The 24,731-nt window shown below is 36.1% G+C and overlaps 1 protein-coding gene across 4 annotated transcripts in view; it reads right to left on the reverse strand.

Moving 5' to 3' along the window:
- Positions 1 to 24,731, reverse strand: part of CDKL5 (cyclin dependent kinase like 5) — a 129,681-nt gene that overhangs the window by 8,074 nt on the left and 96,876 nt on the right. For 3 of the 4 annotated variants that reach the window (XM_015630501.1, XM_015630492.1, XM_015630510.3), the window contains 7 exons: positions 22,298 to 22,458; positions 19,036 to 20,062; positions 15,508 to 15,613; positions 13,369 to 13,492; positions 5,827 to 5,929; positions 2,064 to 2,186; positions 842 to 961 (listed from right to left, as the gene is read on the reverse strand). In XM_015630501.1, coding sequence (XP_015485987.1) covers positions 842 to 961; positions 2,064 to 2,186; positions 5,827 to 5,929; positions 13,369 to 13,492; positions 15,508 to 15,613; positions 19,036 to 20,062; positions 22,298 to 22,458 — 1,764 coding nt within the window. The remainder of the gene's footprint in view (positions 1 to 841; positions 962 to 2,063; positions 2,187 to 5,826; positions 5,930 to 13,368; positions 13,493 to 15,507; positions 15,614 to 19,035; positions 20,063 to 22,297; positions 22,459 to 24,731) is intronic. The other variant, XM_015630516.1, reaches the window with a different exon arrangement.

A 24,731-nucleotide genomic window follows, 5' to 3' on the forward strand; every position in this document is an offset into this window, starting at 1 on the left:
AGCTCTGATCTCCTGCAGCTTCTTTCACTGGTGAGCAAGCTGAAGGTCAGTGGTGATTCAGGGTTACTGAAAATGGGTATCAAGAGCCTGGGTGGTACGAAAGCAGTCTCATTAAATTCCACAGCTCACAGAGAAATTTGTTTCTTCAAACACTGCAGCTGCAACAAACCCTCTTTTCCAGTTTCCAATGTGACAACAGTGGAGCATGGCCCTGACACTCCCTCCCAAACACTGCCCAATGAGCTGGTTTTAGCACTGCAGAAAATGAAGTTGCACTAGTGCAGTGCAATGCTTTCAAAATGTAGCCTGCTGAAACTGCAGTCTGTGCCAGCACACTGTAACGTGGTCTCGATGCTTTGGTGTCCACATCAAGTATCAAACACTGCTGAGCAGCAGCCAACTCTCAGGATTCACCACTCCTTACAGAGCTGACTTGAGGGCTTTTGTACAGAACTGCATCGCTACCATAGACGTGCACTGAAACACTCCTTGCCTATAATACAAAAACACCACCAGTACTTTGAAGGGCTCAAAGACTGACAAAGGATATTCAGTCTCTCTTTTCCTTGTCATTCATGTCCACATTTTAAAAAAATTATGCAGGACTGCAGGTACATGATTTTTTACATCTAAAAAAAATTATGCAGGACTGCAGGTACATGATTTTTTACATTTAAAAAAAATTATGCAGGACTGCAGGTACATGATTTTTTACATCTAGTGAGCAAGGAATTAGGAAGCTGGGAAACAATATCAAATGCAATTCTTCTATTCACCAGAGAAAAAGCTGTCAAGATACATCAGTAATATTAATATATAGGGAACTGATAATGCCACTTACATGAGGCTGGATTTCTGTCATCTTCTCAGGATGCCAATCCTTCTGCCTGTTGCTCTGGTGATTGGAAGAATGAATGGCTTTCTGTAATGCCAAGAGATCCTGACCTTCAGTGTTAGGCATCTGCAACAAAATTTCAAACACTGGTCTCCTAATATTTTCTTAAGAATAGCTGTAAATAATTTCCCACAGTTAATTACAGAACACAAGTGAAGCCCATTACTGCAGAAGAATTGCAGTGACCTCTCAAGAATTCTCCCCATAGTAAGAGCAAGTGGCTGTGGACATCATGCAGATTTGTTCTACCCTTAGCCCTTAAAACATTCACATGCTGTTAGTGTTATTTGCTGTAAGAAAGAGCAGTTAAACAAGGCCTCAAAAATAAAATTAAAAACAAAATATTGTTGAGCCTCATCTTCATTTAAAAAGCATTCCATACTGCAGTTAAGACCATGGATCAGTTCTATAAATTTGCTCTGGAGTGAAGCAGACCAAAATCCCTCTAAACTGATGTCTTGACTGACATCACAAATCCAAGAGCTTTCTCTATTCACACATTTCTTCTCCTCCACAAATATCCCAAACTAAAGCAAAAATTAAGAAACAGCTGAAACTTTATGGCAGAAAGATAATTTAAAACTTACATGTAGCTTTTTATCTCATTTCAAGAATTCTAAGTAAAAAGAGGACAGTAAAAATATAATCTATTTTTAATGCAAGCTGTCTTTTATCATGAACAATCAGGACAAACAAAAATACAACAGACACATGAGCTAGAGTTCTTTCCACATAATCCATTGTTAGTATTTGATTTATTTAAGTTTACATATAAAGGAGTAGTTTGTATAAAATTATGTAATTACAATATAGTTATAAACCAAACCAGGTTAATTTTTTTCCTGAATGAAATATACTGACTTTGTTTAATTTTAAACATACACAATTTCACAACTATTTCCCTTCCCTAGCCTTCCTTCCAAGGCTCGTTCTCTCTGGAACTGTGTATGTTACATTTTCACTACATCAAATAGTGAAAAAAAAAATTAATTGGCACAATCTGTTTCAACAAAACTGCCAATTTTACTTAAATTTATTGAACTGGCCCAAGATACTTAACTGGCATGAAGAAGAAGTGATACCATGAAAATAAACCACATGCTGCTGTAGTCAGTAAAACAAATTTACTGGAACATTTTACAGTGTTACTGTACTTAAAAATTAATACCATTGGTAGAGTGACTACAGGAAGTTTTTTCAAAGAAGAACTATGCTTTAAATTATTCTTTGAATTAAAAAGAGGAAAGAGGGATTTCTTGATGCTTGGATTCTCGCCGTTGGTTGAGTCTGTCTGCAATATAAGACACAAAAACTAAATGCACAGTATTTCAATTCAAGAGATCTATCTGCCCCTTACTATGTTAACTCTTTTTTTTTTGTAATTCGACAATACATGTTATCAAGCCTATAATTTTCTTTTGGAAAATACAATAATGATTGAAAAAAACCTATGTTACAAGTTCAAGGAACTCAATGCATAGAAATGCATGTAAAAAAATATCAGCACACCTATTCTTCAATGCATGTTCATTAGGAATACAGAATGTGTTTGCTTCAAAGGCTTTTGGAAATAACTAATAGCTGTTGTTGAATTTACTGAGCTTTAAATTAAATCCTGTAACCCTGGCAATCATTTTTATTTCTGATAATGACATAAAGCAGTATAATATTTCATATTTTTATATAAAGAAAATAAAGATACACTAACAATACTAGGAATTGGTTTCAGAATGAGCAGTTGATAGTTACTCCAGGGGAAAAAAGAGCATTCTATTTTTAACTTGCAATAAGAGTGAAGGCTCCGAGATGAATTATTTCAGTTCTAACATAAATATACCATTAGCAACTTCATGTATAGATGCAAGTACACTGGCTGTTTTATTTTAATTTCTGGAGCACAACCAAAGAGCTTACCAGTGGCTTCATGAAGAACAAACAGAACTAGAAAGTACTAAAATTATAAATGAGTCTATTGCAAACAACCATGGGACACATACACTGTGCCTTGCATTTTCCTGTCTATCAGAAGAAATCTTTATTATGCAATAGAATTATTATAGGACTAAATACAATGACAAGTGTACCACCAAAAGCAAGAGATTTCAAACTGCTTTCTCAGCATCTAGATTCCATCCAAGTTAATGAAAATCAATAATTAGCATAGCTTATGTTTAAGAACTTTATGGTCAGAAGAATTTCCTGTTTCAAATTCAGTAAATTAAAAAGTAATGAAAGCATTGCTAAGAGAAATGCTCACCTGAAATTGTTTTTTCCAAAGCAGATAATTTCTTCAGACTCATAGCTTGAAATAAGTGCCAAGTCTGCAAAACTCAGGCACCTCTGAAGATAGTACCTACTGACACTGTTCACCCCTCATGGGTACCAAATTTTTGGTGGCAGATGACACAAAACTGTGATTCTAACAATCCTCAACACCTTTTGCTAAATTACTAAAACACTTCAAACGATGAAAAGGAGAATGGATAAGAACAGCTCTGCAAAAAGAATATTGCAAAGAATTCCCATAACAGGCAGTAACAATTGCTATCCCACGAGGCACTGCACCTGGAGAACTCCAGGGAGAATGCTTCATGGGAACAACCTGCAGGAAGAAGTGTCAGGAACTGGGATCAATTCTGGGCTATTAGATATTTTGAGAATGACATTACTAAGATGTCTTCAATTCAATTTCAGGTATCTTTTACGACTCCTGTGATGACGATCACCAGCAGAATGAGACTTGCCAAAGGATATCAGAAGGAAATCATATTATGTGCTTTCTTGTTCTATGACAGTCCTCAGGTCTAGGTTGTTATTTCTTGCTGAAAGTCTGTGTATGAGTAAATAACTGGAATTTCATGCTTCTAGGACTCTTCATGAATTGCAGGTCTCAGAAAAAAAAACTTGGGTAGTCACAAGTTTTCTATTAATACTTTTAATAGGAATTCATAGAAAACATTATATGTGTAGTTGAAGAGCTAATATTACAGTGATGTGAACAGCTTTTACTACTAATGGCAAATCTTGTGCTGAATTGAAGGCAGTAATTTTATTTTGTGCTGGAAGATCCTAAAGGCTGCCCTAATGTTTGTTAGGTAGATGTCTTCAACTAACAGGTGAAGAAGAACAAAGCAGTGTCTGAGCCAGACACTTGTACACACACCAGTGTTGCTATGTCTGTGCTTAGACAGTGTCCTGGTAATCAGCTGTAAATAGAAATGAATGGAGGTTTTCTGGCTCTGGTTTGATACAAAACTCAAGTTGATCTCAGCAAGTTTCCAGCTGAGGATGAAAGAGTTGTATCACTATATTATTTCACTAATTTATTCATCTTTCTGTGAGATACCAGCTCTAAGTACCAAACACAGTTTTTTGCCTTCTCTCTCTCTGTTCCTCTCTACCTCCCTTCTTAAGAGTGAGAAGAAACAGGAGTAAGGGTTATATATACATCTGCCTTAGTTTCTAATCAGTGATGGTTTTGGTAGCTACAGATCAAGGAGCTTTTGACTCAGGTGTTTTGTAAAATGCCAAATTTGAGAGGCAACACAATCCAGTATATATTTCCTTCACACAGTTTAATGTGGAGGTAATTAATACACCATCTATCAGCTGAGATATTTGGAGTGTTGTCTGCTACCATGTCTGAATGGCTGGAACCGGAGTACAGCATAGCAATACTTTTTGCATTTTTTTTTTTAATCCCCTTGAAAATGCATCATTGGAACAAATAGCCTTAGCTGTGTTATCCTTACATGGACATCTCGGTATCAAAACAGTCCCAGATCTATACTCTAAACATTTCATTCAATTGTTTAATACAAATAATCATATTTGAGCTGCACAGAGGTATGAGGGTGAACAAGTTCAGGAGGAAAGGTAGATGCCATTGCTGTAAATCTCACCCAGCAGGAAGGTGAGGTACATTTCTGAGTTCTAGTTAATATACATATGCACACGTTCCACACAGTGCAAAGAAATTAAAAAAAAAATAAAAAAATCATTCCTCTCTCCCAATTTTCAACAGGTAAGCCCAACACTCAGAGCTGTATCACCCCACTCCTTGACAGTAAGTATTTTCATTAAGTCACTCTCCTTTGCCAGGAGTAAGCATGATTTACTCAATTCTGAGACTCTTCAAAACTATAACTGCATTTACACTTACAGGAACATTACAGTTTTAAATGTTTTACTGTTTCCAAAGCTGTCACTTAAGAATGAGATTATGTTTAGGTTGCTTCTGTTCTCAGGGAATATCTTTATTACAAAACTCTGTGAAATGTTAGTACACCACTACTTTCTGATAGAAGAAAGTCCTTTCTCCCTCCCAAAAGCTATATGAAAATCTAAAAACGTGAGAGACACCAAAGACTTATACTGAAGAACAAAAGCCACAATCCATTCCCTCAACAAAACATAAAACAAAAATGGCTGAGACACAGCATCCTTATTCCAGTCATGGGATGCAGCAAGAAGACAGAGGCTGTTACCAAGACACTTCCATGAGAAAGACTGGAAAGAATTCTCATTTGTAACAACCTCATTTTCTCTATATGAGTGCCTGAAACTATCCAAGCTCTGGGGACACACAACAATGAATTTACTATTCTTGGAATGGTATCACCATATCCAGAAAAAGAATCTTTTGTAACATCATCTTTATATTTGCATCAAAACTGGCTTTTAAAGGGTCTGAATGCAAACAAAGGTGCACAGGACTAGTAAGTGAAGAAATATTTGAAAAGGAAGAAAAATCAACCCTGAACAGGAGTAGAATTTGACTTTCATTTAGTGAAGAGAGAAAATAAAAGAACAATTGTATACATACACATAATCATAAATAATACAAATGTACTGTACTAATCTAGCATATAAAAATTGTATAATTCAAAATTAATAAAATAATTATTCTATTATAAATGCTGCATACTTACATTTTGAGATTTCTTCTTTTTCTTTTTTATTGCCCTGAAAAAACCTTGCTTTTCTTTCTCCTTGAGCTGTTCTGAATGACTGTTAAGGTTTTCAGGACTCTTCCTAAATATGAAATAAGGTATTGTAAGAGAAATTTTATTTTGGTATTACTTTGTAAATTCTGCATAATACTGAGATCTGATGCCAAAGAATGCAAGTTATTGATTAAAGTAAAACGATACTTAATGTCTTAGCATTCATTGGTTCCAGGGTTACTACAGCAATACCAGATAGACTTATTACAAGGGATAGGAGGTACACAGTAAAATGTAAAATGTTTCGTTTACATTAGTTAAAGGGTAGAATGATTAGTTTAAACCAATGAATTGTTATTTAGGGAAAAGGAAAGCATGCATGTGTTCTTTTAAGCCAGAATTTAATACTCAAACCAAAATATCACACACAAGGTCTTTAAGAGAAATGAAAAGCATATCTGAGAAAACATACAAATGGTGATGAGCTATAAAAGCACAGGTCCAGTTTATCCACTGCTTGCTGGAGAACCAGGAGTTGCAAAGTTGGCCAGAGAGAACCACTTTCAATTGCATTTCCTGACCCTTGCTGACATGGTTCCAAATTTATCATCGGGGAAGCTGGGAATCTACTGTTGTCCATTTCAGCTTAAAACCTTCTGTTAGTTTGTTGTGTGTGAGTGAGACAGTGCTGGCAAAAGGAGGTGACCCAAAAGTGGAACAGGTGACTTGCCTGAAGACTGAATTTCTGCCTTTTAACCCTTAGCTTTTCCATCTGAAGCAACTACAGCTGATAAATAACATGTTACTTTCAATACGCACAGTAAACCAGGTATGTGAAGTTCTTATATGGGATAAAAAGATGGTTTACAAAGACAGTGGTGAGACAAAATTAAATGCAGTTCTAGTGCCCTTTAAAATAGCTTGAAAATTGAAAATGGTGCAGGAAAGCCTCAAAGAAATAGTTTCAGAGATTTCAACCTCCTTAGTGTGTTTAAAAACACAACCAAACCAGCCCTAATATTTGATTTCTTTGATCATGATACACAACTATTTATCCAGAAATAAGTAACAGAATACTAGAAAAATCTTTAAACTAACAGGCAAAGACATAACAAAAACAAGGAGGTGGATGATGAAGCCTAAGAAGTAGTATTAGAAATGAGGCACTGATTTTCACAATAACATCATTAACTATCAGAACAATCTCCTTAGTGAAGTAGATTTCCCATCTTTGACATTTCAAATCAGGACCTAATACTCATCTGGGAGAAACACAGCCAACAGGCCTGCCTCTGGGCCTGGATTCCAGAGGATGGACAACATTTAATAGCAACTAACATACAGAAAGACATACTGGGTCATTTAATAGTCCCTTTTCATGCTTGAATTGCAGGAAAACAAAAAATAAATTATTCCTCTGTCTTGGTGGAAAACCTAAAGCAAAGCCACTGTTTTAAGGGCTCTGTATGACAAACAGGAGCAGCTTTTCTTGGAGCGACTGCAATGTAGCAACATTTAACTGTCTAATACAGTTGTCACTGGCTTCTAATTCTGGCTTTAAATGCTATGCTATCAGCTGGTGATTCAGCTGCTACTACATGCCAGGCTGACTTGTTTTTCCCAAATAAATGCGAAAAACATAATTGGGGTAGAAATCACTGGAGTCATCCTCTGTATTGATAAAACCATCTTCACTCTGGTAAGTGGTATTAGTTCCTCAATTTCTACACAAAACCACCTCAAGCTTGAAATGTTACCTTAAGTATAAGGCTCTAAGTATAAATGCATGCAGTGTTTAAATCCTGTAAGAAAGAGCAACTGTTCATTAAGAGAATGGTCTTAGCAAAAAGATTCATAGGCAGGAAGTATGGTAGAAATTTTCCTAATTTAGATTTTTGGGAACTTATATCTAGATGAGGAAAATACATGCAGGTGCATGACAATACATATTTAATGTGGACATTAAAACACTACTACACGGAAAAAACCTCTAGTCTAATGTAATTACTATATTTATAACACATATTTTAAATATACTGCATTTGTAAAGATTCCTGTTGCTGTCATGTCCCTGTATTTGGTACTACTGTAAGTAGTGTGACAGGTAATAAGGCATTCTTATACAAGTCACTTAAAGCACCAAGGAGAAAGCCAAAGAGTAAAGACTGCTCAGAGCTTTAGATTCAGTGAACTCAGGAGTCTGTCTGACTTAACACAGACAGAACACCTGCTGAATTATTCACTAAATGATTTTTAATTGATCTGTTAGAAAAGTTGGAGGAAAGCATACACCCCAAGTATCCTCCTTGTACTCAGAAAGTCATTTAAATGGGGCTAAGAATCTTCTGAGCATTTCCCCAGAGGAGCTCCTGTGCATTCACACCTGCAAGCATATCCCAAACCACAGCCCCAGTGCAAACTAGCACCCCGATGATTGTTGTCCACTGAGGAACCAGTGTCACATCATCAGCGAGACCCCCAGGAGGTTACTTTACACTATCCTTTAAAATTGTTCAATGTTTTGCTATGGTTTTTCTATTACAAAGTCTATTCCAAAATGGAAATGCTATATTCTAAAAGGTGAAGGTAATCTTCAGAGTGAAGCTTGGAACAATTTTTGCAATACTCTTAGACAGATTCACTCAAGCGTGATTCTTTTCTTTGGCCCAGTGAACCTGGATGAGAAAACTGCTCTCCACAGCAGTTGAGCAGAGAGGAGAGAAATGGAATTCTGCACCATGATTTCCTCTTTATGGCTACAGTGACCAGAGAGAACTGGAAAATAAGGTGCTGAGAACTGCTCATTTTCAATTGCTGCTTACCCAAAAGCCAGTGGTTTTATACTGAATGGTTCATGTCATTAACTCCTATGACTCATATTGCAGTACAGTTGTCTGAAAAAGCACTGACCTTGAAAAGCAACTGCTTCAAAACACATGCTCATTATGTGAAGAGAGTGAACATATATAGCATTATAGCAGGAAGCTTCAACACCAGGATTTTGTACTGAGTAAAAATAGAGCAGAACATTTTGATCGATGATGAAACATTGGGATATTTTAGGCATCCCAAAAGATGATTTTCAGATAATGGACAGTACAGGAGAAAATTAGGATTATCAAAAAAATCTGTATGGTAGAGTCACACAACACTAAACTCTTACAACATACTGCAAATATCTTGGTATTTTGCATAAAGCTTCAGCTCATGAAAGCAAACAGTTCCACCAGAATCTTTATGTGCTGTTTGTTTTAGTAGCAAGTAAGAGTAGCCCTAGAGAGGATCCCCCACTCAGAGAGCTCATTCTCAAGCAGAAACCAAAAGCAAGATGTGCTGTGCTTTGTTATTTTATCTTTGTGTAGCTTTTGCATGCTTAGGATGTGTAATGTAGAACACATTGGTTATTCTGGTCTGAAACACTTGGAAAAGGCATAAGTACAAACAGAAATTCTGTGATTGTCACTCTTATTTATTGCCCCTAGTAGGAAAGGTATCCAGCTTCATGCAGGTGCAATGAGGTGTAGCAGCAAACATGCATGTGGCAAGCAAGCTGATGTGCTTTCACATTAACTGAAAAGAAAAAAATAGGAAGTGTGTTGCATTCATGCTGCCATAGAGAGATTTGTATTGCAGACAGCTCTTTTTGGAAGGCAATTCCTCATGCTTGTTTTAGTTATTTTTCAGCAATCCTAATCTCATCAGGCAGCCTGGCTTGGAAACCCTCATGTACTATTCCCTTTACTGATCCAATCACAATTACATGAGTAAGGTTTTTGTCTAATGAAGGAGTGACTGAAATAGCTGAACTTTTCTTTGGAAGATAAATGTCAAACACTAATTCTCCACATTAGCTTTTAGTTTTACTCAAAGTAAGACCCTTAAGGGGTAGTGACACAGTTACCATTCAGCAAAAACAAGAAAATGTCAGAAACCAATGAAGCAGTTCAAATAGATAGTTCAATATAAAAATCTCAATCCCATAAACTGAAGCCCACAGTAAAACTTCATGGTCTAGAAGTCTGGCATTGAAAGCTTAAAAATCAAAAGATCAAATCTGAACTCTGTTTGGAGCTGCAATTTTTTACTTTTGATGTGGAAAAGGAGGATTTATTAATTGGAATAAACCCCAGATCTATTGTCTCATATACAGAATACCATTCAGAATTTGCAATTTCCTGATTTATTTTTTTTTTTACAAATTCCATTAAAGAATTGGAAATTATTTATAATGTTGCAACAGTCATGCTGCACAGACGGCCAAATATGCTCTAAACTAAGTTGCTCAGATGCTAGCAACCTTTTACTTACAGGAATAGTGTGACTATTATGTTACACTGATACTGACACAGCAATATAGAAGTCAGTCATGTCCTGTTTACAAAATACTGTGTTGTTCTGGAACCTTGAAACTTAATTGTGGATAAAGTTTTAAGCCTTTTACTCTTTTAAGAGTGAGATTTCATTTTTGTCCTTTTCTTGAATGACAGAGATTTTGTGTGTGTTTATATATACTATATACATATAAAAATAGTAATATTAGATGTATAGTTCCTCTTTTTTATTATTTTTGCAGAAATGTATGACATATGCTAGAAAAAATATGACAAGCTGCTTGTCATAGTATGATTATGTTTGTATGGACATAAAAGGTCTAAACAAAAATGCTTTCCAGAAGCCCCCAAATATCTTGTAAGCAGTCAATGCAAACACTTCCAGTATGATGTAAGATACACTACAGCATGTTGCAATTGATTCTAAAGAGGTATTTAGAACTATGACAGTGGCAAAGATAACTCAGGCCAATGTTCTGGCACACTGGCAGAATACAATTAAGTATCTTGCCTATACCTACTGATTGTGCCCAGCTCAGAAGAAAACTTGTATGAGCAAAAGAAAATAAAACATCTGTTCTTGTATCAATGAGAAAAAAAAATTGAGCAAGTTCAAGGTCACTTACAGGAAATTAAACTCTAGCAAAGAAAATATTTTCTAGAAGGATAAAAAAAAACTACCTTTTTTCAAATCAAGTTGTTTAGAAGTTCAGAAATGATCTAGTAATTTAAGAGTAAAATCTGATGACAAAAGTCAAGTTTATAACATCTTTATTTTAAAAGGCAGGACAGGGGGACAGAGCGGAAAAATGCACACAAAGACAAGGGAACACCTGTGACAATTCAGTCTAGCAAACATTCACAGAATCTTTGACAGAAGAAAGGCAACACAGAGCAATAGTATGAGAAGCAATATTTTACAGTAGTGGCAAGTCCAGGTGGAATACATGTCACTCATAATTCAAGATGAATTGTCATGTACCAGTTAGGTATGTCAGTCAAACATCAAATATTTACTTCATCATAAAATTGATGTAAGCAGAATCATATTCCATTAGAGCTTTCAACATTTTCATAAGCATTTACACAATTTCTATACAGAAAATTAAGTAGAGGAACACAGACTCTTCACCACTCAGGAATCTGATTAAGCTGCATTTATGGCACAGAACAATTTTGCAACAACATTAGACCATTGCCAGGACAACTTGAACAGAGTTAGCATGTAGAGCTGGGCAGGAAACATTTTGGGAAAATAGGGAATAGGAAAAGAAAAGAGAAAGATAAGCATATGCCAAAATAGCAGTAACTTGGGTGTTTCAGGTACTGCTATTTCTTCCATTTCATAACAAGAAATGCTTATTCTTCTATGGGTTCTTCTCTCAAAGGAGCTGTTCCACTTTGTGAAAATATCGGAGTAATTTGGAGCAAGGACTTAAATCTGACTGTCTCAAAGTTAATGAAGAGCCTTTTTCACAAGGCCATATTCAGCACCTCTGTGGTCATTTCACTGTTTTAACAAGATGAAACAGCTTCAAGAGAATGTATTGAGGGAACCAGACAATGTCCTCCAGAATAACCTCTAACTTCTGGTTTAGGGCATTCACTTGTTAGATCTAAGATCTTGGTTCAAGCCTCTGGTTTAAATAACAAAGACCCTGCACTCAAGTTCCTCGCATTCTACAAAATAATGCTGCCTCCAAAATATTTGTTATTTTGAGAGTATCTCTGGTTTTGACTGGCAATTGCATCCTGGAGCTGAAGAACCTTCACAATAAAAGGTTAATGGGTATCAGCCAGTTCTTTTGATTTCAGTAATTTGGCATTATAAATAATAAAAAAAAAAACCACTTCATAAAAAAATTCCCAACCAGCTCTAATAACATACGCTATTTTTTTCAGTTCAGTGTTAAAATAACATTACATGTTTCTTTGCAGTCAAGACAATATATTGCTGAATGATATATAAAGCAAAACAAGATTCCAGTTGTCTTATGTTTTGTGCAAGATAGAAAGATCCAGATATGAAGCACAATGTAAAATGGTAAAAGGGTTCAACAGTAGGAATAAATACCTTCTTTAGCCACATAAGTCACAACAAAAGTACCACCTTTTTACATAAATGACCGGTTTCCTCAGCTAACTTCCAGAAAATGGACGTAGGTGGAGCTACTGAAGGACAGGAAGCAGACTAGTGAATCAGAGCAGGTGAGAAGGGTTCTGGAGTAAACATCTTCTGTTACTGACACAGGTATCTGAAATACCAACTGTCCACCCCCCACCACCCCCCTTTCTCTTTAAAGCACATAATTCACTGGTTATTTGTGTGAAAATACATTAAATCAACAAACCACTGCAACAGTTTAGATAGCATGACTTTATGGCTCTTTCAGAAAGAAGTGTTTCAGAGAGTGGTACAAATCATAGTTGAACCACGCAAATGTATGCAGTCCATTCCTCCCACCAATCCTGTGAAGCTCCATCTGCTTATTTTTATTCAATACGCTTTATTGTGATTTAACAAAGTATAAGATTAAGAGTATTTTAGAGCCAAACAGCTCTCAGAGAAACAAAATTAAGCTAAGTCCTGCAAAGCTATGTATATGCTGTCATTTTAGTAGCATAATTAAGGTGCTCTATGTTATATAATGGAGCCATGTGATGCTTTTAATCTTTTAAAATCAATATACACCATTAAGATGTTGCTTAGTCCATTTTCCCATAGAATGTATTAGCTTCCTTCTGCGTGTAAACAAAGAGAGCAGCGGTCCCCATTGTAGGGTGAAAATATTTTTCATTAATATAGTATTACTTTATATATGGAAACATGCATTTTGATATTTTCTCCACTTGTCTAATAATTCATGCTTCTGGAATCCACAAATTTCTATACATACTACACACACAAGCACTTTGTACTATCTTTAACTAAAGACTAATAGCAGGAAAAAAATTGTGAAATACTGGAAAAAAGTATATAAACTTTAATGCATTCATGTTATGGGTGCAATGAAGGATTTCTTGCTGCTCAAAAGGGGACAGAAAACATGCCATGCTATGCCAGTACAGCTGGAGGAAGCAACTAAGCACATGGTCAATTGCAAATCTCGAGAAAATCGTGAGGTTTTTTCCCCTCCTGTTAAAACCATGTATTTTTCCTGCCATTCTCTACAGGTGTGTGCAAATTACGACTCACCAGGTATCAAAGGTGGTTTGTCTCTTGGGGTGGTTTGTCACCGTGGTGCTGTCTGCTGGTAACACCGAGGCTCTGTTTGACACATTGTTTTCTATGTAGGTACTCTCTGGACGTGGAGATGGAACTGAACAGAGAAACAGCAAACAATGTACACAGAGCTCTGCCAAAAATCCCAGCTCCCACTTCTCTGCTTCCTCTCTGCCTCTTACAGTAACAAGAGAGCAAAGACATGCTTTCATCCTGTGTGTGTGATTGAAAAAAACCCTGACTTTTGTGGTCCTTGCACGATATTACTGGTTGTAAAATGAGACCATCATCAGAACTTGGGTAAATCGTTATTAGATTTGAGAACATTTCTATTTGTAGGGAGCTCTAAGCGTGATTGATATTTAAAAACAGGAAAGAGATTAAGAGGTTGGAATACTGTTACTAAAGACATGAAATACTGTAGTTTACACTTCATCTTCACTTTACACCTTAAAAAAAGTATTGTCCATCTTGGAAAAAAATAATTTTGAATTTTAATGTAAGTAAGAGATAACGCACTAAAAATTAAAACATCAAAATCAGATATGTATTTTTCAAACAGACATATTGTGGTTTTGAAAATACACAACTATAAACAGATCTAGAACATAAATATATTAGAATTATGAATATCACTAGAAATACCTGCACTGGATAAAAATTGACCAGACAGTAGCTGGAACATTAATGCAGCATCACATTACACAATCTATCAAAACAGCATCTACAAGTTTTTGTTCAAGCTGTAGTACAAAACTATATGCTAATAAATACTGTGCTAATACAAAGGTTAACATTATATAAAAAAAGATTTACCTTGTTCACAGTAATTTGTGTATACTATTGTTGCCAATTTTGCATATACTAATAACAATGTATTATTTTAAATATAGCATCATCTTCTCAAAGGAAAAAAGTCCATCTAAAATATATTTGATAGATAAAGTTGAAGAGGAAAAACCCTCATGTTTATAATAAAGAGTTGAATAAATCCAGACCTACAGTTTCTTTAGCAGATGACTTATGTAAAGTCATTCTTCTTTGGAACTTTTGTTTTACTGTGTATAAAAAAGATGGATAATCCATGTCCAATTTTAGGAGCTTTTTAGGGATTAATGAAAGCAATTCAGGATTGAGAATTCTTAAGCATCCCATGTTGCATTTGCAATGAAAACACTCAAAAGAATTGCTCAAAACAATAAAAGCCTTAATTCTGCTCACAGGTTTTAATATTGCAGTGGGACACTTGCAAGGATTGTCAGATTTTAACGTGTCTAAATCAGGTCATCAGCCAACTGATCAACCTGAAGAGGATCAGAGGGAGATTTGTGACTCTACTTAAGGTTATTAGGTGACTCATAATCGAATTTTAGCTGATTGGGACTTCTTAAGGTTCAGAGGAGCCCCACAAGCCTCCTAACACTTGCAGGACAGTAATTAGCCTCTTATCATCTTTTTCAAAGCAATTACCAAGGTTTAGCCATGAGGCAGCTGCTGAGGAATCACCTTCTTTTGTGTGCCATAATAGAACAGTATATATCTGTGTGTGTCCAAACACAGACCTGTTTTAATATTTATTCTGAACTGGAATTATGTAAGCATGCTCTTGTTTGTAGGAAATCCTGATCTTAAGTCTTAACAAAAGGAATTCCACAGGTTTCCAGCCATGCAAAGTTAGCATTATACTTCCATGCAACACAGTATCTGAAACAGATCAGTAAGTATGTCTATGTGCTATAAATGCATAGGTGTAAATAGACTCTTTATAAGAATTGAAAATAAAAATTAAAAATATTAATTAACTGCTTATTTTGTTTATATTCATTTATTTTTTTTATTTTGCCCTGTTAAATTATATACTGCTTTACAAGGTACTGCAGTGGATATACTTTCCAATTAATGTGAGCTATCATTTACAAATAAACAATATGGAAACAATGCAGCTCCTGCAAACAACCTAGCAGGTAAACTCAGTGAAAGCTGAGAAACAATTATTTTTCCAATAAACTTTCGTAGTTGCTCATGCTAATCCTCTGTATCAATTTCTACTACTTAATTTATATTCCATTCTAAAATTCTTGATTTAATTTGAAAGATCCACCATGAAATTACCTCTGTAAAAGCTGCCAACTCTTCTCGGAACAGGGTCATTATACAGAATTCTATTCTCCTTAGTAGATGCTCCATCTTCTGTGTGTGGATCATGATATGCTCCACCCTATGCAAAAGAGCAATAAACTATTTAAAATGAAAGATTATAAAGTGGTTTGCAGTTTTTAACCAACATACATAAGCAAGTAAACTCCAAAATTCACCATACAGTTTTCATTTCATATTATTAATAACTGCAAATATAAAATCACAGACTATGTAATCAATAATTACTTGGTTTTGCTGCTTGCTTGCTTCTTTTTAAAATGACAAAAACGGCATTAACAAAATTTTGCCTCTAGGTTGTAACTTTAAACACATGAATCTGATTCAGGCCCTCAGATTTTCAACCTGAATGAAATGCAACTGTAAAATCTCTGGAGGAATCTTTTACTGGAGGCTTGTTAAATTAATTTCTGATGTAATCTGGTCACTCTGCTGCTACTGGCAAACTTTAAAAAGCAGACAGGAATGCATCTAATTTGTGATAATTGCAACACCACAGCACTATCATCTCTTATCAGCTCTCATCTCTTAACATCATTACCTAGAGCTACCAACAGTCACAAAATCTACTGTATGCAAAATAATACAGAAATAATAAGAAAGTCTCTGAATGCTGCTGACCTAAGAAATCTACAGACAAAGTACTTCAGTCAGACAGGATAGCAAAAAGCATATTTATTTAAACCTCTAATTTATTCTATTTTCCTGAAAACAGCACTTCCTGGAAGTACTTCAAGTAGAAGTTTAGGTGAGCCCTTAGAAACATCCTTATGCACAAATATGACTTAACCCCATTCTTAAATGAATCAGAAGCTACAATTTTCCCCTCAGTATGGACTGACCACATGAAATTTAATGCTCTCTCTAAAACCTCACAGGAAACTACTGAAACCCCTGTATAAACTGAAATCTAGAATGTCTAAGCAGGACAAAGGTTAAAAACCAAAGCCACAAAAAAAACCTAACCAAAATTAACAACTGGGATTTGAATTCACTGGACAAGTGATTTGCAAAATCTACTTTGCTTTTTGCAGATGAGGATATGGTCTTGCTGTCACAGAGAAAACAAACCTTGAAACCAAGACCAGAACTGCAGCTAAAGTAATGCTTCAAATCCCAGTTGGATTCTTCTAAAATTTACCAGAGGCTGAAGCATTTGATTGAATTACTACTTGCATGAGATACCTCGTATTTATCAGCAGTTAAATTTCAAACACAAGACAGTAATAGCAACTTGTATTTGATTTTCTTCCACTTAACCCTTTTCTGTGTACATTTAATTTAAATGTAAAAAAAGCCCCTTAAAACAAAACTGTTGTGCTGAGACTTGAAAAGTCCTAAAACTAAGGCTGGATGACAATTTTTTTCTTGTTTTGTTTTTTATTTTTTTAAATAAGATTTGAAGCTCTGCAGACAAATACTGTTTTTCTTTGAAAAGACTTGGTAGAGCTAAAATGAAAATCAGTGAGAAACTAGAAACATGGAAGTGAGGAAACTTCACAAAATATGAGCAGAGAAAAAAAACTCAGGAGAACTGATCAGAAAAAATAAGTATGAAAACAGTAAAGAATCTATGAGAACACATATTATTAACGAGTCTTTTAGTTCACTAATTCTGAGGGGAGTGAATTTTCTGATTCCTAATGCAAAATGTAAAAAAGTTGGGGGGGGAAATGAGCCAAAGTGACTTCTTAGGGAAAATGCCTTTATGAGGCATAAGAAGATTGACAATTTGATTTTGCTACTGGAAGCAGTACAAACAAATAAAAACCAGCTTTTTGAATTCACAGATTTAACATCCATTTCAGAAAAGTAATTTTCCTTTCACACTTCTAATGGTTGAAATACAGATTTAAATGCACTAAGTAAAGGCTGAAGTTTTAAAAATAATGGCCAAAAGTGATAAAGGCAAGTTCTTTATCTTGCATGAACAGACTTTCCAAAGCAGGTGAAAATGAACAAAAACGTAAGCATTACAATACACATTGATTTTGCTAATTAAAAAAAGAATCTGTCAACCAATATTCAAAGACAAATAATGATCCAGTAAAAAAACCTGGCCTCTAAATAGCAGGAAATAAGATTTTAATTACTTCAAATTACTATCTGCTGCGTAATGCAGAAAATGAACTGAAGGACACAAGGCAGTGTGACCTTCTGTAATCAAAAACTGAGCTATTGATATTACTGCCCTTCCAAGTAATATCCTGAAGAATAAGTAACATTTCATTTGACTGAAATGAGAAAGATAGAAAAATAAGTAAACAAAAAAAAACTGGTTTTGAAATGGAGCTGCTGGCAATTCCTTCTAGGTAGCTTTTTAAAAATTACTATTCCATTGCACTTCTGTTTTAGTATTTTCTCAGGTTTGACTACACAATCTTGAATGGAGAAGATGTGCTATGAATGATAAAACATTTTATGTCTTTTTTTTTCTCTACTGGTCTGAGGAGACAACCCACTACCTAAAACTCTCCTTTTTATGGTACTTGTAAGACCCCTATTAGGTCAGCTACACATATTTCTTAGATTAACTACTAAGTAGGCAGAGTATTTTAATTTCTCAGAGTAATATATATTATATATATATAATATAATCTTTGGACCTTAAAGCTTGCAGCATTTTGCCTTTCTTCAATTTGTCAACAAATCTGAACTAGATGTTCTCTCCTTAGAATTCAGTTTATCACAGGTGTAGCCATAGAGAAACAAATACTCATTTCTGTATTTGTCTCTGCACCATTTTGTTAATATAGGAATTTAAAGCTCTGAGGACAAACACAGTCATCTTTACATATCTGATGTGTAAAACATGAGATAATTCAGAAGTGTTGTGTAACAAATGTAAATCAACACCAGAACCAGCCCATCCTCTACTCTTTAATTAATGCTCACAGAAAAACAACCAGGTATCCACTGACAGGAGTCAATTTACCAGTGGCCACTACAACATGAAATCTCTAGATTACCCCAGTTACTTATACCAATCTAAAGTAATACTGCAAGCTTTGATATTTCCTTAGTAAATTAGGGGATTTCAGCAATAATGTCCTGCTATACCTGAATGAAACACTGGCTTCAAAAATTAACATTAGCATTCATAACAGAAATACATATAGGAAAAGCTAAATAAAAACACAAATGAGAAAGATAATTAAGCAAAACGATACAGTAAAAGGGACATCAGACCATGTAACCAAGGACTAAACACAACTAATGAAATTTTAACTTCAGAGACAATTTTTCCGTTCTCACATTTCACTACTTTCAGATAATGGTATTCACAGTCCATTTTTTAAAAGTACCTTGAAATGTTCAGCCCTTCAGAAAAAAAGCCCCCAAACAATATCCCCAGGCCTTACAAGACAAATAAATGAGTAACTGCAAAGAAACAAACAGAAGACAGAAAGCAGGCCACTGCTTCCACACGAGTTAAAAAGAGGAAGGTAAACCTTCAAATAAGAGGCAATATTTTGGACTAACCCTATTAGAATCTTCAGTACAGTCTTCTCGTGATGAGCCAACAGACCTTGTGAGTGACTTATGCTGCACCTGTGGAGATAACAGTTGCAGGCTGTTTGCTCTGGCTGCCATCCCTTGCCCTACGCTTAAGCCACCCTCTGAGCCCTTTGACCTCACTCTGTCCCGGCTCACATACATAGAGTGTCTATGAGGGCGCTGCTGTGAAGAAAAAGGACTGGTATAACCTAGACCATAGGAAAAAGATTCATGTGGAGCAGATAGAGAGTGGGAATGGCTTCCATCCATGTGATCTGGCAGTTTTAACTCCTCCATTGTTTTGGAGTGTCTTGTTGGTGGTCTTCGGGTGTCCAGGGTACCCTCGCTGCGGTTATTCCTCGCGGAGGGACTGAGCATAGTTCTGTTGTCACTGTGCCGGGGAGCACTTGGACTGGTAGGAGAGTTCAAGTCCATACAGCTGGATGGAAAATACCTACTGGTGTTTGGTTCTGCAGCTTGGGCCCTGGCCTCAGAAAGGTTGCCCACGGATTTTGAGTCTGTCAGAACTCCATGGCTCTTGGACTTTGTCCGATAGGAGGGACTCTTAGAAGACTGCGGGATGGTATCGATGTAGCTGTGGCGACTGTGCTTGTCGCCGGGCTGCAGCGTCCCAGTTTTGCTTTGAGAAGTTTCCATAAAGGAGTGCCGGTTCTGCTGAGATCTGGTGTTAGACTTCAGGTACTTTGTGCCTGAACCATCAGAACTTTTGGTGTCCACATTAAAATCAAACTCTGTTTTTCCCTTTGGTTCCTTTGGGCTGAGAAGGTGCGGCATGTTATTATTGGCTATATCCTTGTTGCCAGATCCAGGTGTGTTGCTCGGTTTTTTTGCGTGCATTGGACTAGGTGCAGGTCCAGGAAGGTTTCCATTTAAAAAGCTTTCATTTGCTGGAAGCCCCTCTTCTCTTGGCCCGCCAGCCCCTAGTGTCTGCATATCCTTGCTGTTTGATCTGTGGTGTGACTGCAAAGCAGAACTTTTGCTGGCTTGATTTCTATATTAAAATGCATAAAGAAGCATTAGTATGCCAAATTACTTATTCATGTATTAATAACTTCAAAAAAGTACACCCATTTCAGTTACCATTTAAAACCACAAAATTTAACTGCAGTAAGACCAAATATTGCCAACTGAGGCACCAGAAACTCCACTAAAATAACAGATTTGTAAGCGTTTGTACATCATTGTTTCTGGTTATAATCTGATGGCAAACTCTGCTTTGGTTAATGATTTTGCTGACAAAAACCCTGAAGGTATCAAATCTAATCATGGAAATTCCAACATATATCGGCACATTTATGCATGTAAGCTTATACTACGTGAGTATAACACTAAGTGAAGCATTACATTATGAAAATTAACTGTATATCAATTGAAAAAATCTTAAATACACCTGGCATATCAAAGGAAGGTAGAGCAATCAAATATGTCAGCACAGTTGAAAAACCCTGATACAATCAATGCTCCAGGCTAGCTAGTGTATTCCTGGTTTGGAGGGGGAGGAGAGAGGAAAGGACGGGAAAAGCTAATTGCTCAGAGGGAGTGAGCCAGAGCAAGCCCTGTAACACCAAACTCAAAACCAGGTTTACCACAGGAAGACAGCTTTTTTAGAACTTGGCACTATCCCAGTTTTTGGTATATTAGCTCATGCCAAAGCTGCACCTGAAAGGCTCTGCAACCAGACTGACTCAGTGCAGAGCTACTTGGTTGTGTCCTTGACTTTCATGTCTTAGCTCTTCTGGTTTTGGGATTACAGGACTGAGATGTGAGTTGGTTCTGCAAATCCTGATTTTTTTTGAGCAGGATTTATTATCTCATTCTGGCATTAAACCAGTTCTGCTTCTGGACACTTAGGCTGGCACTGCAAACTAGCCAAGACTGAGCAGTGCTGGAGCTGTGCTTGTTTTCCTTGATGGACCCAGCCAGGCTCTGAGCAATTAACTTATTTTTGTAATAAATCTATGATGTAACTCAGATATATTACTGAGGGTTGAAGTGAGATTCTTTGGTTGATCTTTTTGTTAATTATAATGGGATAATGCCAGCCATTTTTATACCTAGGATTTTTGTATTAACCACTCCCAGTGATCTCATAATCTATTTCACTACAGTTTCCAAAACTTTAGCAATTTTAATGCCAATTTAAAATGTCTTTCAGTTAACAGAAAGTATATTTTTAAAAAACTTATAGATATGAAAAACCTAGTATTTTTACTAGGAAAGCCTTCTGGACAAGTTTCCAGTGGATGTAGTTTTTTCTTTCTGATGCCACATGTCTAATAGTAAAACTTCTACTCTAAGCACCTGTAAAGGCAGCTAAAACTTTTTGGTATCTATCTTTGAAAAATTATAGACTGGGAATCTCTCATCCCAAGTCTTAAAATAGAGGAGCAATTTTTTGAATCTCATAAGGTAAGCTAAAGAAAAACATGGCCAGGATTAAAAGCCTGCATACAGAATATTAAAATATTCTGCGTACTTCAGAGGGAGACCTTTATGAACACATTTATTGGAGCAATAGATGAAGCTTTTTGTACTGAAGTATTTTATCCACCAGTAAACCTGGTTCATTGAAGTACTAAAATTAAGTGACCTCTCTCAAGCTATGTGGGTCCAGCAAAGGAGTCACTGAGCAAACATATCCTGCTTTGAGTCTGAGATCAAATAGACTAGACCTGATCTACAATTGGAACTGCAGACAAAATTCTGCTCATCTCCAATTTGGAATGTGATCAATGTGCAAAATTTTTAAAACATTTAGCTGCTAAAAATCTGTGTGAACTTTAAGCTTTTAAATATCAAAATCTTGGACAGATTTGTACATATACAGCAATGGTAGCATTCCAAAGAAAAGAGCATTCCTTTGGAATCTTGGGCATCTTCCAAGCCACAAAATCCCTATTGTTCAATAAAAAGGCTAATATTTTTTTAAGGTGGATCAGCCAATTATTTTTCCTCATCATATGCAACATTATCTTGTTAGCTTTTTTTTAAGATGCATTCAGCCTGATGCAGAAAGTTAGCAAAAATTTCAGCTTTTGTAGCTGCAAATACTATGTCTGCTTCCTTTATTCGGTGAGGCAACACAGAACAGCATACAACATGTCTCAGTGTGCCTAAGCTTCCAAACAGACACTTTTCTTGTAGGTGATGCTGCATGTGAGCACAGAAACAACTCACTCAGTGGCAGAGCAAACATCAGTGCTAACAGTGACAAGACTGCATTTACCTGTTGGATAAAGTGTTGCTGTCTGCATGGTAAGGTTTCCTCTTAGCTGAGCGTGAAGGTGAACTTCCGCAGCGATCCAAGAGTCTTTGGGTTTGAAACGAAGGGTGGTTCAAACATTGTTCTGTCAAATATCTATCTGCTGGATCTAACTTCAGTAAGTTCTTTGAAAAACAAATCCCAAAGTTTAAATGTTAGTATCTGTATTTACATTAGCAAAAAAAAACCCAAACCAACAACCCAAAAACTAAAACCAAAATCAAACCAAACCAAACAAAAAATCCCCGACAAAATGAAGAACATTATTGGGATAATTTTGTAATATCCAGAGTTTCTGGAATTAGATGTCACTGCTAGAATAATTTTATGGTGCATTAAACTTCATATACAAAATAAACACATGTATGTGTTAACATGTTATACACATATAATGTTAGGTACACATATATTATAGTATGTTTAAAATACAAAGACATCTAAAACTTTAAAATATGTTTTAAATATATTTATATGTTTTAAGTATATGTATTTTAAACATATTTTTCAGGAGATACAACACTGTTTAGAATCAAAAATATTATATTTCCAATTATTAAATTGCTACAATGAAACAGGCTTTACAAACAAAACAACCATATGGGAACATTCTTATGCAAAAACAAACATTATTTTAAAGTTAGTATTTTTAAAAATACATAAATGTAAGAGTTCTGGTTTTAGCTTAAAGGGTTCAAGTCCACCCATAGTTTCAAAAAATTCTCTAAGCTGTTTACAATGCATTTAACACTTGCCTTATAATTCTGTTAGATCAGCTGTGATTGTAAAGAAAGACACTTCCTGACATGTAGAAAATATTTAATCATGAAACTGAAAACAGGATCTTGGGTATTTTGGGAAGTTTGAAAGGTTTCTTGCAGGAAAAGAACAATACAAAGCTTTCATTGTAATATTTCAACATGCATGACTGTTAGCAAGGTTAAAAGTTTGAATGGCTATAAAGTAAAAACAAAAGCTATTTCTTAAGGGTTGCATATGTTTAAGAGAGAAGAAATCTATGTCTGTCTATGCACATGCATACACACACACACACACTACATCAACACCACATTCAGCCACTTGACCACAAACTGGGTTTCCCTGCACAGGATCCCTGCACTTCAAAATGGAAAAAACTCAGAGGAAACAAAACAAGTGGCAAACCAAACTCCTATACAGTTTGGTCATACAGTATCCAGCATCTTTCTTTCTCAAGTGACAAACTGTACTAAATAATTAACAACTTATTTCACCCTTTTTTTCTGGTGCTTGTCACTACAGTGGCTCAAAAGGCCAAACAAACTTGGGAAGGCCACATGTAATTCCTACACTCCCCCTCAGAAAAGAGGATGTCTAGAGGCTTCTCACAAGTGCCTGTACACAACCTTACACAGGCTGGACGACAAGCAAGGAGAACTGCAAGTCCATAGGTTACCACAAGGCTGGGGATCTGCCTGGAATCACAGAGAAGTGGGACAGGGCTCATGGCTGAGGCATGGTCACTGATGGCTACAACCGGTCTCAGAAGGAAGGGATGGAGAGGGAGAAGAGTAACACTGCATATAATTGACATCCAATGTCAGCATGGAACAACAGGTTTATCCATTGACAATCTCTAGGTCAGGATTAGAAGGGAAAGCAACATTTGTTATGTTATGGTGGGGGTTTGTTATCAACAATGCATTGAAGACCATGAAGGTGATGAAGAGAAAAACTCTCTACAACAACAACAAAAGTCTCTTGGTCACAGATCCTCATCCTCATAGCAGACTTCAGCTATCCTGACATCCAGCCTGTGTACATGTTCCAGGAGATTTTTAGACTGTGTTGGTGAAAATTTCCTAGTGCAGCTGCTGGAGAGGCAAATTAGCCAAGGGGAGGATTTCAATTTACTTGAGCTGCTGCTAAAGCACTGGTGAGAAATCTGATAAGAGAAGACACTCTGTGCTGTAGCAACCATGAGATGATTACAGTTAGGACTGAAAGAAGAGGTGGGAAGATAAACATCAGAGATAAGACCCAGGACTTCGGGAAAGCAAATTCCATTTTTTATAAGGAATTACTGGGCAGAATCTCCTAAAAAACTACCATAAGTGGAGAAGTATCCAAGACAGACATTGATTTTTACAGAAAATTTATTGAGAATTCAGGAACAAAGCATCTTACGGTATAGAAGACCAAAATCTTTTTCATAGGTTCAGGTTGGCTAAACAAGGAGTTTTCCAATGAACAAAAACACAAAACAGCAGTGTGTGAGAACCAGAGTGAAGGGCAGGATACGAAGGTGGACTTTAAAAGCAGTGTATTAGCACAAAGGTTAAGCCACTTCAGAAGGCTGAAGTCCAGCTACGGCAAGTGAAGAAATGCAAGGGTAGAAAGAAAGAGTTCTACAGGTATTCTC

Source organism: Parus major, chromosome 1 (assembly GCF_001522545.3).
Source record: "Parus major isolate Abel chromosome 1, Parus_major1.1, whole genome shotgun sequence".
In the NCBI taxonomy this organism is placed as follows: domain Eukaryota; kingdom Metazoa; phylum Chordata; class Aves; order Passeriformes; family Paridae; genus Parus; species Parus major.